This window comes from Indicator indicator, chromosome 20 (genome assembly GCF_027791375.1).
Source record: "Indicator indicator isolate 239-I01 chromosome 20, UM_Iind_1.1, whole genome shotgun sequence".
Taxonomy (NCBI): domain Eukaryota; kingdom Metazoa; phylum Chordata; class Aves; order Piciformes; family Indicatoridae; genus Indicator; species Indicator indicator.
The window spans coordinates 12,081,031-12,096,066 of record NC_072029.1 but is presented as its reverse complement, the minus strand read 5'-3'; the positions used below and the strand labels follow the sequence as shown (position 1 = coordinate 12,096,066).

Below are 15,036 nucleotides of genomic sequence, written 5' to 3'. Positions count from 1 at the left end.
AGTATTTATAGGGCTAGATGGTGCTGAGGAATGGAATAACAGATATGGGATGAATTTTATATTCAAGACCATACTACTAGGATCTGATAAGATTGTTCCTATTAGTTCAAAGCTCATAGGTTTGAAAAGACAGAGGGAAAAGCAGTATCAAGGTGATTATGAGCCATGAACCCCTCTGAAAAGATGCAAATGCCACCTTATGAAGTTGCACAGTGAAAAAGGCTTTTCCTGTCACATGACGAAGGCAACTCCTGAAGAAGTCCAAGGCCCTTGTCCTGAAAGTGACTCTCCTCACTAGGAGTTTACAGTTCAGTGAGAATCCAAAGGATTAAAAAAAATCCCCAAAACTTAACTGCACTTAGTATGCAACTTTGCTTGCTTCACCTCCTTCCTAACAGGAATTTGTCTCCTACAGCTTACTACATCATTCCAAAACAGCAGAGTTTAGAGGTGCTTCAGTCAAGATGCTATGGGAAAACGTACCAAGGGATATTTTCTTGTGCTCTTCCCATTGTAATTTCAGCCTGAGATCTGAGCTAGGAAAGGTTTATCTGCAAACAGATACTGTTAGCATAAAGAAGTGACAGATTTAGAGAAAAATGTATTGCATCTGCTAAAGTAAAAAAAAAAAAAAAAAGGAATTTGTAATGATGGAGTGTTCAGGGATGCTGAAAAATTTCAATCATCTCCATGAAGTCTGGAGCAGGTCTCTGGCACATCAGTGTGAGTTCAGCTTTTTCTGCTCACTCAGGAGGTTCATAGATTCATAGAATGGTTTGGGTTAGAAGGGACCTTGAAGATCATCCAGTTCCAACCCCACTACCATGGGCAGGGACACCTCGCACTAGATCAAGATGCTCAAGGCCTCATCCAGCCTGGCCTTGAACACCTCCAGGGAGGGGGCATCCTCCCTGGGTGACCTGTTCCAATGTTATCATGTCCCTCTCTTTCCAATGGCTTTATAAGATTAAGATTCCCAAAGATTCACAGAATCACACATTGCACCAAGTTGGAAGGGATCCTCAAAGGTCATCTTGTCTAACCCTCCTGCAGTCAGCAGGGACACCTCCAACGAGATCAGGTTGCTCAGAGCTCCATCAAATTTGATCTTGAATGTCTTCAAGGATGGGGCCTCCATCACCTCCCTTGGCCAGCTAAAATTGAGAAGTGAATCTTTCTCTGACCTTCAGAAGCACTGAAAGGATCAAAATTACCCCAACTTTTTAGCTGCTTTTACCTTGCTTTTTCAGTGACTCCCATTTGCTGGTGAACATCAATAAATTCCATGAGTTGCTTTTGTAGCACGCTTTCTTTTCCTTCAACTTGCTTAATAAAATCATGCTGCAGGAGACTGGATACTGTTGGACGCCTCTCATAATCTTTAGTCAAGCACCTGTGCTGGCAAAAAAGGGATATGATCACCAAGGGGTCACTGTTAGGTGTTGAAATGCTTGCTGCAGTTCATCTCTGCCTCCATGACAAACATCCATCTTCTTCTTAAGGCTTCACAGAAACGCCAAGTCCAAGAAGTTAAATTTCTGTCTTCTAAAACCAAAAATTCTTTCAGAAAACCCAAAAATGTCAACTGTGGTAAAAAGTTATTTCTTAAAAAGTGTTTCAAACCTGGAGCCTCACTTGAAAGTCAAACTGGATTCACAAACTAGTTTTGTTTGGGTTCTTTTTAAGGAGAAGTAAAAGCAGCAACAGATTTTCAGGGGAACACAAAGACATTTTACACACAATAACTCCACACCTTCCATAGCCAGCTACAGTGGTCTCTGTTGTTACTCACTTGTTAATGAAGTCATTGAATTCAGGTGACCACAGTTCAGGCTGCTGTAGGGTTGGAGGAGGATTCCTGCAAAGGTCAGTGTGATGATAAGTTAATAAGCTACTCACTTCACAGAAACAATGTGTGAAGGCAGGCTGAGTAATGAGTTTTAGAAGGCCACTGACAAAAGATATCGATTTCTGCTGACAAAAGGAGTATGGCTAGATGACAGAATGCCTCACTGGTTCCTCTGTTTTACATAACTAACAAGGAAAAATAGTATGGAGATGATCTACCAAGCATAAACAAGAATCACTATGTTTTTTTCAATCAAATCAATAAAGGGAAATGAAACTAACAAGCCATTAATCACTAATCACTTGTAATGGCAAGTTTCTCCTTTCAAGCCTGAAACAATTTAGTTTCTTAGGTTAGAGCTGGTTATTCTAGGTGTTCACTTGGTTCAAATTGTTCTAGCAGTCTTCTTCCATTCAAATAGAGGTGTCACTTGCACTGGGTCCAACCATGAAGACAAAAGGAATGACCTATAGACAAGGTGCCTTTCCTCACAACTGCTTTTCTTTAAGTGTTGATTAATATTTACTCTATCATTGTCAAGGTTTCCTCAGTGGAATGGAAGACTCTTGATCTTCTATCTGCTCCAGGGTTGAAAGATGCCAGTATTTGTAAAGGCATAACCCAGATGTGTTTTTGAAGGCCCAGCTGAAATGACTGACTACCCCAGTTTGTAACTGCTTTTGCCATAGCAAGTAGAGGTGAGAAGAGCATTTGTACTCCGCCTCAGCACCAACATTTCTTAAACCTGAAGGTAATTTAACCTAATTCAGGTGACTCAGATAGAAAGGACTTGAGGCACTCATGTATCTCAATTGGCACTGTTCCCACTGATAGAATGAAATCCACAAATGGCTGTATGATCATCCTTTACAGGCTTTGGGACTGATGTTCTTTGAAACACTCTAAGGAGCACTTTGGGAACTTTTATCTCCAGCTTCAAAGAAAGCAGAAAAAGAAGTTGCTATTTGCACTGCCCAAGGACAGGAACAGTGGAACTGCCAGGAGCAGCAAAAGCTAATGAAAAGTGGCAGCCTAAATGGATGCAAGTGGTGGAGCAATAATCTGCTTCAAAGGACATGAGACAACTGTTGAGGACAGGTATGGGGCTTGTTCACCACAGTGGCTGTCATAAGCCTTTCTTTGTAACCCAATGCATGTGACTCAGCTAAGTCCTGTGTTCATGTCTATTGGGCAGCAGTCCACTCATGGCTTTTCCTCAATTGTAGCCACAGTCAGTTCTGAACTTCTCAATGTGCTCCCATGCTTGAAGCAGAGCCTGCAGAAAATACAAAGTATTTCTAACCTCCTCCTAGTACAAATAATACAAAGAAACTCCACGAACTTATACAACCCAAGTTTGATGAAAGTAGCAGTCAAGGAAAAAATAGCAAGAAATAAACACATCAAGATATTACCTGGGTATTTTGAAGAGTGCCCTCATAGGGTGCAAATCAGCAAGGGGTGGATCTCCATCTCCCAGCTCTATTGCAGTAATACCCAGTGACCATGCATCACATCTGGCATCATAGGAGCTATCTAGCTGCTGCTCACAGGCAATCACCTGTTGAAGTAAAATACTGGGATTGCTGGATGGTCAAATGTCCACACTCAAGAGTATACCCACAGCAAGGGGAACTTCTTACAGGATGCAGGCACTAGGTGAAATAAACAGACTAGCATACATTTAGCAAGCTAAAGCATCCTGTTGCTGAAAAATCATGTTTGAACTGGAGAAAGCAGGTGTCCACCAGCACCAGGTTTGCTGACCAGATGTTCACTGATCTGACAAAAAGGTGCAAGTTGTTTTTTTTCAGCTGAAGGTGGTAAACTGCATGTCACAGCTTAAGCAAACAGAAGGAAACTCAGCAGCCCTAAATCTCTTTTCTGTGGATTATCCTTGCAAAACAACTAACAGAGCTATATTGCACTCTCTGTGAAGTGAAACAAGCAGGAACAGAAAAGCTGAATTCACTGTCTCCTACTGGGTCCTTATTTAGCCAAATCAGCCAATTTCAAGAGCAACCTAATTTCTCAACAATGTCTTTGCTACTGGATTACAGCAAGTCTATTTCAGTTCAGCTCATCCACAATGCTGGATGAATTTAGAATTTTTCATCCTATTAGCTACAGGTCCAAACCAATGTGCATGCTGTTAGCTACAGCGCCAGGCCAAGGTGTATAAACAGAATATGTTTACCAAAATACACTCCAGCCTATAAGCAGAGGAGTTCAGTGCTATGAATAGATGTATATAATGTATTTGTGTGTGCACAAATAGTGTAAGCACATAGGCTTATTTATAATGAACTATTTCTCCTGCCTCAGCATTAAAATGCTTCAATTTGGGGTTGGAGAAATCTCCACAGATCCACAGTACATCTTATTAATGAATAAAAATCTCTTCCATTTCTTGCTGTTAGCTGTATCAAAAGCTTTCTGTGTGTAAAAACAATAATGTGTCACAGTACCACCTCCTCCCATCCATGGGGAGATGAGGTATCTGTATTTCAGAGCTTGGATGATTGGGAAGGATCAGTGGTGGATACCTTTGCTCTTTAACATCTTGCTCTTTAACATCTTGCTCTCTGCCTCTAACCTTGCAAATTCGAAAATAAACCTCATTTTTTCTTCATCCTTGCAAAAAGGGTTTTAAACACCTTTTGTGAAAATAATTGGATTCCCTGCTTTCAGCTTTAATTCAAGATAATCAAATTTCTTGAGCTTATATGCCATGCCCATTTATACAACATGGCACAGACAGGAGGATTTCTTCCCTTGGTGGAAGGAAGAGTTCTTTAATCCTTTGAACTACCTGCCTCCCACTGCCAATAAGGAGGAGAGCCATGCCATCAAATTATGGACCAAGAGACTGTGGGCTGGACACTCTTTCCTTCACAAGGAAAGCTGCCAGCAAATGGTGACAGTTCAGGAATTCTAAAGCAGAGTCCTAACACACCAATGCAAACCCAATTCTAGAACAGGACAATCAAGAATAGAAAGCCAGGAGATGTTTGAGACTTTACCAGGTTACTTGTCACTACACAGTCCATGACCTGCTTCTGAATCAGATTTACATGATGCTTCCACACAGACACTATTTGTCCTATGCAGATTGCAGGTCAGGAGACAGATATAACTGGAATGTAAAGACTTTGTAAAACATATGCTTACTGAATTAAAAGATCTTTGCATAAGCCTTTTAGCATTCAAGAGCAGAAAAAAACCCTCTAAAAGGACATTGCTGTTTCTGTCAGTGAAAGGACCACTGTAGTCAAGTAGACAGAGAAAGAAAGAGTAGAAATGCAGAATGCAGCAGCTTGAATACCAGCAAGAAAACGTTTTGAACCATGAATCTAACCTCTGGAGCCATCCAGAACGGGGTGCCCACGGAGGTGTTGCGCCGGAGTCGAGTGCTGGTCAGCTGGGCAGACACACCTGGAAGAATGAAGGGAAGCTGTAATCAGAGCAGCTGCTGTGTCCATCCAGGAGAGCCCTTCTGCATGGTGCCGTCCTCCTCCTGGCATGCTACAGCTTCCTCTGCAGGTGAATCTCAAATACATCTTCCCATTTCTCTAGAAAGAGAGGCCCAGGCTTCAAAGGCACTCGGTGCTGCAGCTGAGGTGTTCTGCTTCCTTCGTTTCCAGTGACTTCAGCAGGACTGGGATTGAGTCCCAAAAGAGCATTTTGTTAATAATCTGACTCTATCTATTTTGACTGGCTAATTACAGTTCTTCTATATCCTGTTTCAGGAGAGAGGTAAAGCACTTTGGGGGGAAATTAAGGTACTGTACCTTCTACATATCTTTTTTGGTCTCCTAATGCTCAGTACTGATACTAGACCTCTGTTTCATTATTTCTATATTTCAGGTCAAGCACCACAAAAGATACTTCTTCTCATCTCCTAGCTGCCCTGCCATAAAAAAGGAAAAACAGTAAAATCTCAAAAAATTCTTACAAAAGCTGAAGTCTCTCCATGCTCAAAGCACATTCTCAAGGCAACATCAAATGCCTGCAAATCAGCTTTGCAATACGAGCTGTAGTTTTAGGAATTAACTATTTCAGGCCAAGAGCTGAAAAGTGAACTCTGAACTCTCGAGATTCCTTCTGGTTTTAGACGAAGACATTGAAACATTAAGAATTTGAGTGGGCTGCAGCAGCTCTGACCAGTCTGCCACCAGTTTGCTTCTGTACAAACCAAGGGGGTATTGTTTGGAAATATCTCTAGTGTGCACAAAGAGCAGAAAAACAGCTCCTCAGATAGTATGCCCTGACCTATTATGGATTTCAGTAATAACTAGCTGTGAGGTCCACCAGAGGCATATTCTGAAGTGTCAACATCATGGACAGCAAGGAAGGTGCTGAGTTCTACTCTTGTTCTAACCTCAGTCTGCTTGACACTGAAGCTCACTTCTTTTGACTTCATACACAAAATCTGCTTCTCTTTAAAAAGAGTAAAAAAACTCAGTTTCACTCTGTCAGTGCCATTTCACTGTTCTGAAATACAGGTAGCTCCAGTGAGCACCACTGGTCACTCTCAACTCTCTGTTGGCTGGTTTGAACATGCTTGACCTTATCTCCTTGAAAACACTCCCTATGGTTCATAATAGAAGCAATTCACATTAACTGCCCAGTGGAGATACTAACTAAACTTCCCTCTATAGAAAAAAGAGTTGCTTTGTGGGCTTTTTTTGAGTGGTGGTCAAGATACCATAGAGATCTTGATCTGATTTTTTTTCACCCTGAAGCTGTGTTCAGCTCTGATTCACAAAATACCTGCATTTGTCCATTATAGGAATGTATGGAACTGAAGAAATGTATAGAACTGCTGAAATCATAGAATGGCTTAGGTTGGAAGGGACCTCAGAGATCATGGGCAGGGAAGCCTCTCAGCTAGACTCAGCTGCTCAAGGCCTCATCCAACCTGGCTTTGAACATCTCCAAGGAGGGGGCATCCACAACTTCCCTGGGCAACTTATTCCAGAGTCTCATCACCCTTGTACTGAAGAACTTCTTCCTAAGATCTGGTCCAAGCCTATTCTCCCTCAGCTTCAAACCATTCTCCCTTAATGTATGGAACAGCTGAGAATAAAGCAGCAAGAAAGGTCCTGCCTCTTCCTTTGAGACAAAGAACTGTTGCTTTTGTGGCTACAATCTCCTCCAGGCTTGAGAAACTTGAATGTCTTTCTGTGCCTGCAGAGTTCAACACACAGTGATTGCATCATGGAAAGCAGGACAATGTGAGCCTTAGCACAAAGTCCATCAATCCTGCTTCACCTCAGCTAAGCAGGGGCTTTGTTTTTGCTACCTCAGGATGTTGTCTGAGGTCCAGCTTCCGGCTCACAGTGTCTGTGGCTGCTCCTAGCCCTAGGAAAACAGGTCATTCAGAATGCAAGGAGTGAGCACACATCACCAGAGGTCTGGCATGGCTGCAGTGATGCCAACAGACATCATTATGTGACCCTTGGTTTTGGACAGAGAGGAGGCTCCTCTGCTCTCTCCCTTCTTGCATGTTGTGGGAGATCCCTGAGCCAAGCGATTTGTTTACAGTCTTGGTCTAGGAACTAGGATTCAGATCTGCAGGCAAAGAAAGGCACGGACTAATTTGACTATTTTTTTTTTAATTCCAAGTGTCAGATGTTATAAATAATCATAATTTTCTGTAGAGATAAGGAACATGAGATAAAAAGCACATTAATGTGCACAATCTTCTCTGCCAACGCACTGCTGGGTTTTTTTCCCTTTGAACTGTAATTATTAAATAAACTGAAGCATTTTTTTCCTCTTTCTTCCCCCTCCTTTTTTTTTTTTCTTTCTTTTTTTTCTTTTTACTTCAGTAAAAAGCTGATTTAATTGGAATTGTTCACCACTACTTTCCTAATGCTTCTGGGGGTTTTGTGTGTTGTTTGTTTGTTTCATCTTTTTGCTTTTAGCAGTAAAGTGGCATTTCAGATTATGGAGTGTAGGCCTTATGACAAATGATGTTTCCTTGGGCTTTTTCTGTCTATAGAGGAAAGAGGATGCAATTCCACACTTAGTAACATTTCTTCCAGCATTTCAGTAACCAGCCAAGCATATAGCTGGCCAGCTTTTTTTAACTTGCATATTTTCCTAACAAAAATATCTTGCTCCTTCCCCTTTACTACTGCTTTCTTGCAAAATGACTCCAATATTCCCTTAAGAAAATCTAAAAATATGACAACAACTGGTGGTTTATTACACAGAAATTGCAATTCTTATGGAAGTGAAGAACCTAATAAATAAGTGCACTGATAGTACCAGTGCATACCATACCCCAAAGAAAACATTGTTATGGATGGAAAACAGTTTTCTTTTCTATTTCTTCTAGTTTTAGCTTCCCAACAAAACCTGGAAATTAACAGGCTTCTATATCATGAGTGTTATTCAAGCTTTTCATTGCAAAAACTGGCATACTGGAACAATACCAGAAGCAAAGCCACTGAGGGAAAGAGAAGAGGGAAAGAGAAGAGGGAAAGAGAAGAGGGAAAGAGAAGAGGGGAAGAGAAGAGGGGAAGAGAAGAGGGGAAGAGAAGAGGGGAAGAGAAGAGGGGAAGAGAAGAGGGGAAGAGAAGAGGGGAAGAGAAGAGGGGAAGAGAAGAGGGGAAGAGAAGAGGGGAAGAGAAGAGGGGAAGAGAAGAGGGGAAGAGAAGAGGGGAAGAGAAGAGGGGAAGAGAAGAGGGGAAGAGAAGAGGGGAAGAGAAGAGGGGAAGAGAAGAGGGAAGAGAAGAGGGGAAGAGAAGAGGGGAAGAGAAGAGGGAAGAGAAGAGGGAAGAGAAGAGGGAAGAGAAGAGGGGAAGAGAAGAGGGGAAGAGAAGAGGGAAAGAGAAGAGGGAAAGAGAAGAGGGAAAGAGAAGAGGGAAAGAGAAGAGGGAAAGAGAAGAGGGAAAGAGAAGAGGGAAAGAGAAGAGGGAAAGAGAAGAGGGAAAGAGAAGAGGGAAAGAGAAGAGGGAAAGAGAAGAGGGAAAGAGAAGAGGGAAAGAGAAGAGGGAAAGAGAAGAGGGAAAGAGAAGAGGGAAAGAGAAGAGGGAAAGAGAAGAGGGAAAGAGAAGAGGAAAGAGAAGAGGGAAAGAGAAGAGGGAAAGAGAAGAGGGAAAGAGAAGAGGGAAAGAGAAGAGGGAAAGAGAAGAGGGAAAGAGAAGAGGGAAAGAGAAGAGGGAAAGAGAAGAGGGAAAGAGAAGAGGAAAGAGAAGAGGGAAAGAGAAGAGGGAAAGAGAAGAGGGAAAGAGAAGAGGGAAAGAGAAGAGGGAAAGAGAAGAGGGAAAGAGAAGAGGGAAAGAGAAGAGGGAAAGAGAAGAGGGAAGAGAAGAGGAAAGAGAGGGAAAGAGAAGAGGGAAAGAGAAGAGGGAAAGAGAAGAGGGAAAGAGAAGAGGGAAAGAGAAGAGGGAAAGAGAAGAGGGAAAGAGAAGAGGGAAAGAGAAGAGGGAAAGAGAAGAGGGAAAGAGAAGAGGGAAAGAGAAGAGGGAAGAGAAGAGGGAAAGAGAAGAGGGAAAGAGAAGAGGGAAAGAGAAGAGGGAAAGAGAAGAGGGAAAGAGAAGAGGGAAAGAGAAGAGGGAAAGAGAAGAGGGAAAGAGAAGAGGGAAAGAGAAGAGGGAAAGAGAAGAGGGAAAGAGAAGAGGGAAAGAGAAGAGGGAAAGAGAAGAGGGAAAGAGAAGAGGGAAAGAGAAGAGGGAAAGAGAAGAGGGAAAGAGAAGAGGGAAAGAGAAGAGGGAAAGAGAAGAGGGAAGAGAAGAGGGAAAGAGAAGAGGGAAAGAGAAGAGGGAAAGAGAAGAGGGAAAGAGAGGGAAAGAGAAGAGGGAAAGAGAAGAGGGAAAGAGAAGAGGGAAAGAGAAGAGGAAAGAGAAGAGGGAAAGAGAAGAGGGAAAGAGAAGAGGGAAAGAGAAGAGGGAAGAGAAGAGGAAAGAGAAGAGGGAAAGAGAGAGGGAAAGAGAAGAGGAAAGAGAAGAGGGAAAGAGAAGAGGGAAAGAGAAGAGGGAAAGAGAAGAGGAAAGAGAAGAGGGAAGAGAAGAGGGAAAGAGAAGAGGGAAAGAGAAGGGAAAGGAAGAGGAAAGAGAAGAGGGAAAGAGAAGAGGGAAAGAGAAGAGGGAAAGAGAAGAGGGAAAGAGAAGAGGGAAAGAGAAGAGGGAAAGAGAAGAGGGAAAGAGAAGAGGGAAAGAGAAGAGGGAAAGAGAAGAGGGAAAGAGAAGAGGGAAAGAGAAGAGGGAAAGAGAAGAGGGAAAGAGAAGAGGGAAAGAGAAGAGGGAAAGAGAAGAGGGAAAGAGAAGAGGGAAAGAGAAGAGGGAAAGAGAAGAGGGAAAGAGAAGAGGGAAAGAGAAGAGGGAAAGAGAAGAGGGAAAGAGAAGAGGGAAAGAGAAGAGGGAAAGAGAAGAGGGAAAGAGAAGAGGGAAAGAGAAGAGGGAAAGAGAAGAGGGAAAGAGAAGAGGGAAAGAGAAGAGGGAAAGAGAAGAGGGAAAGAGAAGAGGGAAAGAGAAGAGGGAAAGAGAAGAGGGAAAGAGAAGAGGGAAAGAGAAGAGGGAAAGAGAAGAGGGAAAGAGAAGAGGGAAAGAGAAGAGGGAAAGAGAAGAGGGAAAAGAAAATTAAAAAAAAAGAAAAGGAAAGAAAAAGAGTGCAGAATGAGCTCCCAGTTATTAGGAAAGATTCATCTCCCAGTAGTGCCCTTCCAAGCAGACACTGTTCTGCCCTAACTTGTGAGGCTGCAGAACATGTTTTTATAACTATGTCCTGTGACAGAAGTTTGCACATCTGACTGGTTGATGCTGATGGGGGAATGGTGAGCCCCAGCTAAAGTCACACTCGTCATGCAGCAGGGAGGCTGCATTCCCAACCTACCAGCCACAGTATTCACACACAAGCCTAGGCCAGAGGGCTTTCATTCCAGCTATCACACTGCCTCTGGCTACCTTTTCCATAACCCCTCTTCATTTGTGCCTTCAGTGTTCACTTCCTTTCCAAAGCATCCTCTTTGTGATCACCTTTGGTAAGGACCTGCAACACATTCATTCCTCAAGCTAGTCTCTGGACCAAAAACTGCTCACACTCTTAACCTTGCAGGTCCAAACAGGCTGAAATGTTTTGAATTATTTCCCAACATCTTTGTAATCTCTGAGAGAAACAGATGTAAACCAGAAGGAGACTGGCCAGGATGGTGTGACAGTGCACCCTTGCTTCCCTTGGACTATGACTGATTGCACTCTTTCTCCATGGCCTTCAGGAGAGCCAGTGACCAGAGGCTGCCCTCCATCTCCTGACAGTGCCTGCAGCACGAGGCAAATGATTCTAATCAAATCTCACATTCTGGGGCTTCAGCTGGTTTCCTGAAAGAGATGCCTGGGAACATTTGTTTTCTTGATGCACAGTTGGCCAGATGTATTTAGATAAGAGAATTGCTCTGCTCTGGAGCCTGGGGGATTTGTGCAGCTACCCACAACCTGGTGAGGAAAGTTCTCCTTCTTAGATGCTTTCTTTCTTACATACTGAATTTCAAACTGACTGCCACTTTGGACACCCAAAAAGGATTTTATTCCCTGTATGACCAGGAAAACCTTGATGGTTTTTCTCCCTGTTGTATGATATAGTTTTCCTGTTAAGATTGTCTGGGTTCCTGGCAACATCCATGCTGATGGGACAAAATATTTAAAATAGCAAAGGACTGGAACCCTTCATTGCAAATTGAATTCAACTTCCAGGTGAAAATGGATAGGTTTTTGCATACACAGGTGAGACTGGAGGGTTTCTAATAACCTCAAGAGATGACTATTTTGTGACCCATGAGAAAACCAAGAGGAAGCCTTTGCTTAGCCAAGAGGGCTATTTTGTCACTTACTGCACCTCTGGCATATGACAGCAGCTTTCTGTGTCAAGCTCCTTTAATGCTTAAGCCATCCAGTGACATCTTTATGTGAATTAGCAGAAGAAAATATTTGCAGCCCCAAGTAAACAGCTTATCCTGGATACAGAATTTGGCCACATTATTTTTTTCTTTCTTTTTTCCTTCAATACTGGACAGCACAAAGGTTTTCATTCACCAATGGACCACAAAACAAGCCTTAAAGGACTAAGCCTTCGACAAAGAATTAAACATTCAACAATGGAAACGCTCCACAGCTCAAGTCAATGCAATCCATGTTATCCCTGCTAACCCTGGTTTGAAAAATTTGGAATTATTACTCTGACTGAGTTCAAAGCAGTTTGACAAGCTGCTCATGAAGGAAGCTTTCTTCAAAGTCTTTTACTTTTCTTGCCTTCTGCCACAGTCCCCTAGTAAATGCTTTGTAGAAGCAACATGTGAGTGTCATGCTGGATGGTCTGCAGAAACGACAGCACAATAACAGCCTGGGTTTGATCTGGATCAGTGAAGCAGACAGCTTTATTATGGATGCATGCTAGAATGACTAAGGCAAATACAAGTCTTACTATGATTCATTGCTCCAAGTACGCTAAGGGCAGAAGGAAAATTATTTTAATTTTGAATACTTTCAAATTAAATTATTTTTGATTAATTGTTTCATTTTTGCAGAATGATTCAGACAGCATTTATAGCTAAGGCAGGACAAGAAGGAAGAGACACAATAGGATATTCTGACTACTCTGGAATAAGCTACAAAAGCTTCTAAAACTACTCAAGGTCATGCTGAGCTCCTCTTCAATGTCATGTGAGGTTGGGAATCATGATATATATTAAAAGAGACAAGGACTAAAATGTCCTTCCCCCAAATGCCCCAACAGTCCAACCAGAATCACTCACAACTGCCTTCTCAGCCTACTCACAAGGTGGCTCTAGAGTCCCAAAGCATTGCAGCCCGACCTGCACGGTGAGTGTCTGCAGCACAGCCCTGTGAACCTTCTCTCTGCAATGCCAAGTGCCACACAAGGCTTGCTAGACTGATCTGTGATGGGTCAACAAGCTGTGTTTATCAAGCATGTTCATGGTAGGGAGAAGCCATAGGACTGTCACAGTAAAGGCAGAAGAGAGCTGGTGAGATGTCACAATAAAAGGATGAAGCTCAGCCCTGTGGCTTCCTTCCTCAGCCTCAGACCCAAGACTTCAGATGCTTTCCCCAGAGGACCAGCAGAAAGCTCCCTCGTGCATCAGAAAACCAGGAGAGGTGAGCAATTACACAGGTGGAACTATTAAGAGGGAGTCTTACCACGGACTTGCTAATTACTTTGAGATTGTCCCTATTATTTTGGACATGCTGTACAGTGTAACTGATTTCACCACTCTTGCTTTGCCATTATAGCAGCTGCTGGCTCATCTACACTTCAAAAACTCAACCTGTTTAGTATAGTCACAGTTTTAAATATTTTGGCCTGTATTTCTGTATTGGAATAGGCATGAATATCATGCAGTAAAACATAACAAAGCCACCTACACATTCTAAGTTATGCTGATCAGTTGTTACTGATCACTAGTAGTGATAAAGCATCAGTAGCAATCCACAATTTATAAGGCATAAGTAGTCACCCACTACTGAGTCACAACAGAGAATGTTGGCAGAATTACTACAAACTGTTACTAAGGAAGGAAAATTCAATAAATTTAGTTTTATGAACTCACCTGAATTATGAAATGGAGGTAATACTTTCATTTAGTATCACCCAAATGAAATTATGTATGTATTTTAGAGTAAAAAGAAACTGAAAATCAAAATACACTACCAAAATTGTCTTACAGTTGTCTTGTTTCACCACATTGCAGTTTTGTGTAAGAAGGAGGCCATCTAGAAACACCACCATTAAGATTTCTTTGGCTCTTAACTTGGGATGACTTTGTCTAGCTTGAAGCATGACCATTCCCTCCATGACAAAACAATAACCCCACTGCATTCCAAACACAAAAGCTGAGCTCTGTCTACCTGCAGTTTCCAAATTACACAGAAGCAGCATTTTGATGATGAAACAAAGCAGTGTCAATTTTCAGTGTGGCTGAAGAGAGCAATGCAGGATTTCCTCCCCCATCCCTTTGCTCCCCAATGAGTCACACCCAGGTTAAGTCTCCAGCTGACTCAGGCTTCTTGCTGCACATCCATGATGAAACCCTGCTAGCCCCACGTGAACTGTGGTATCTGAAACGGCATCTGGAACGCCAAGACAACACTCACACACAGCTTTGAAGTCCAACACTTCTAACATTTGAAGCAAAAGCAGAAAAAAATGCAAACTAAGTATGTTTGAAGTACAGAAACCACCCCACCTTCACTACAGCTGCATTAGCCTTACAATGCATGTTTGAATTAATGCAATCTCTTTACCCACAGTACTAAGGAACTCTCAAAGTAATTACTCTGTTAACTGCATACAGAACAGCTTGTAATTTTCCATCATCTACCAGCAGCAGTGAGATTGCATTACCTCCTTTCCATGTCTGCCACTGGAACCTGCTTTACCTATGAAAAAAAAAAAATCTTAGATCTTTCCTATGTGTTGCTTATCCAGAGAGTCTAACTGATGGAGAGTTTTAGATATCATTAATGAAGAAGAACCTTGAAGTGGACAGTGGCAATTTGTTTCAGCTTGCCTTTCCCCCCAGTGACAGGACTAGGCAAACTGGGATCTTGCATTCAGATGGTAGTGGTCAATGGCTCAAAGTCCAGATGGAGATCAGTAACAAGTGGTGTCCCTCAGGGGTCCACACTGGGACCAGTACTGTTTAACTTTTTTAATCAGTGGTATAGACAGTGGGATGAACAGGAAAAGCCCCATGCAGCATTCTGATTTCAAGAAAAGAAATTGAATTGAGAGGGGCTATCCAGTGAAGCAAGTATTTGTCAGCATAAGCAGATGTTATATACTCAGCACCCTCTGAAACTGGTTATACACTGTAAGATGCAGATGAATATATGAATTTTTATTACAGGTGAGGCGTGCAAGTGACTACAGGGCAGTTGTGTAAACTGATGACACAAGGTCAGGCGCTGAAAGGTATTTAGGCAGCCAAGGCTGCAAGCAAATTTGTCACAAGACTTTCAAAAAGTATCCAGCATTAAATTAATTTGAATTTATATGCTAGAAGTTCTTGAAAACTTTATTAGGTGCTTTCATGCACCTCTCATGGCTAAAACGCCTTTGGAAATCTGTCTCTTTAACACCAATCCATTGCATACAGCCAGAACTCTGAGAAACAGATACAACAGATTTCCTGCCCCCTTTCACTGACAAGCAACTCTGAATAT

General features: G+C 42.3%; 1 protein-coding gene across 1 annotated transcript in view; it reads right to left on the bottom strand.

Moving 5' to 3' along the window:
• MYO3A (myosin IIIA) overlaps positions 1-15,036 on the bottom strand; it is an 86,576-nt gene that overhangs the window by 47,183 nt on the left and 24,357 nt on the right. Inside the window, exons 5-8 of the mRNA XM_054390080.1 lie at positions 5,208-5,284; positions 3,265-3,410; positions 1,793-1,858; positions 1,238-1,393 (exon numbers count right to left, since the gene is read on the bottom strand). Of these exons, the coding sequence (XP_054246055.1) occupies positions 1,238-1,393; positions 1,793-1,858; positions 3,265-3,410; positions 5,208-5,284 (445 nt within the window). The remainder of the gene's footprint in view (positions 1-1,237; positions 1,394-1,792; positions 1,859-3,264; positions 3,411-5,207; positions 5,285-15,036) is intronic.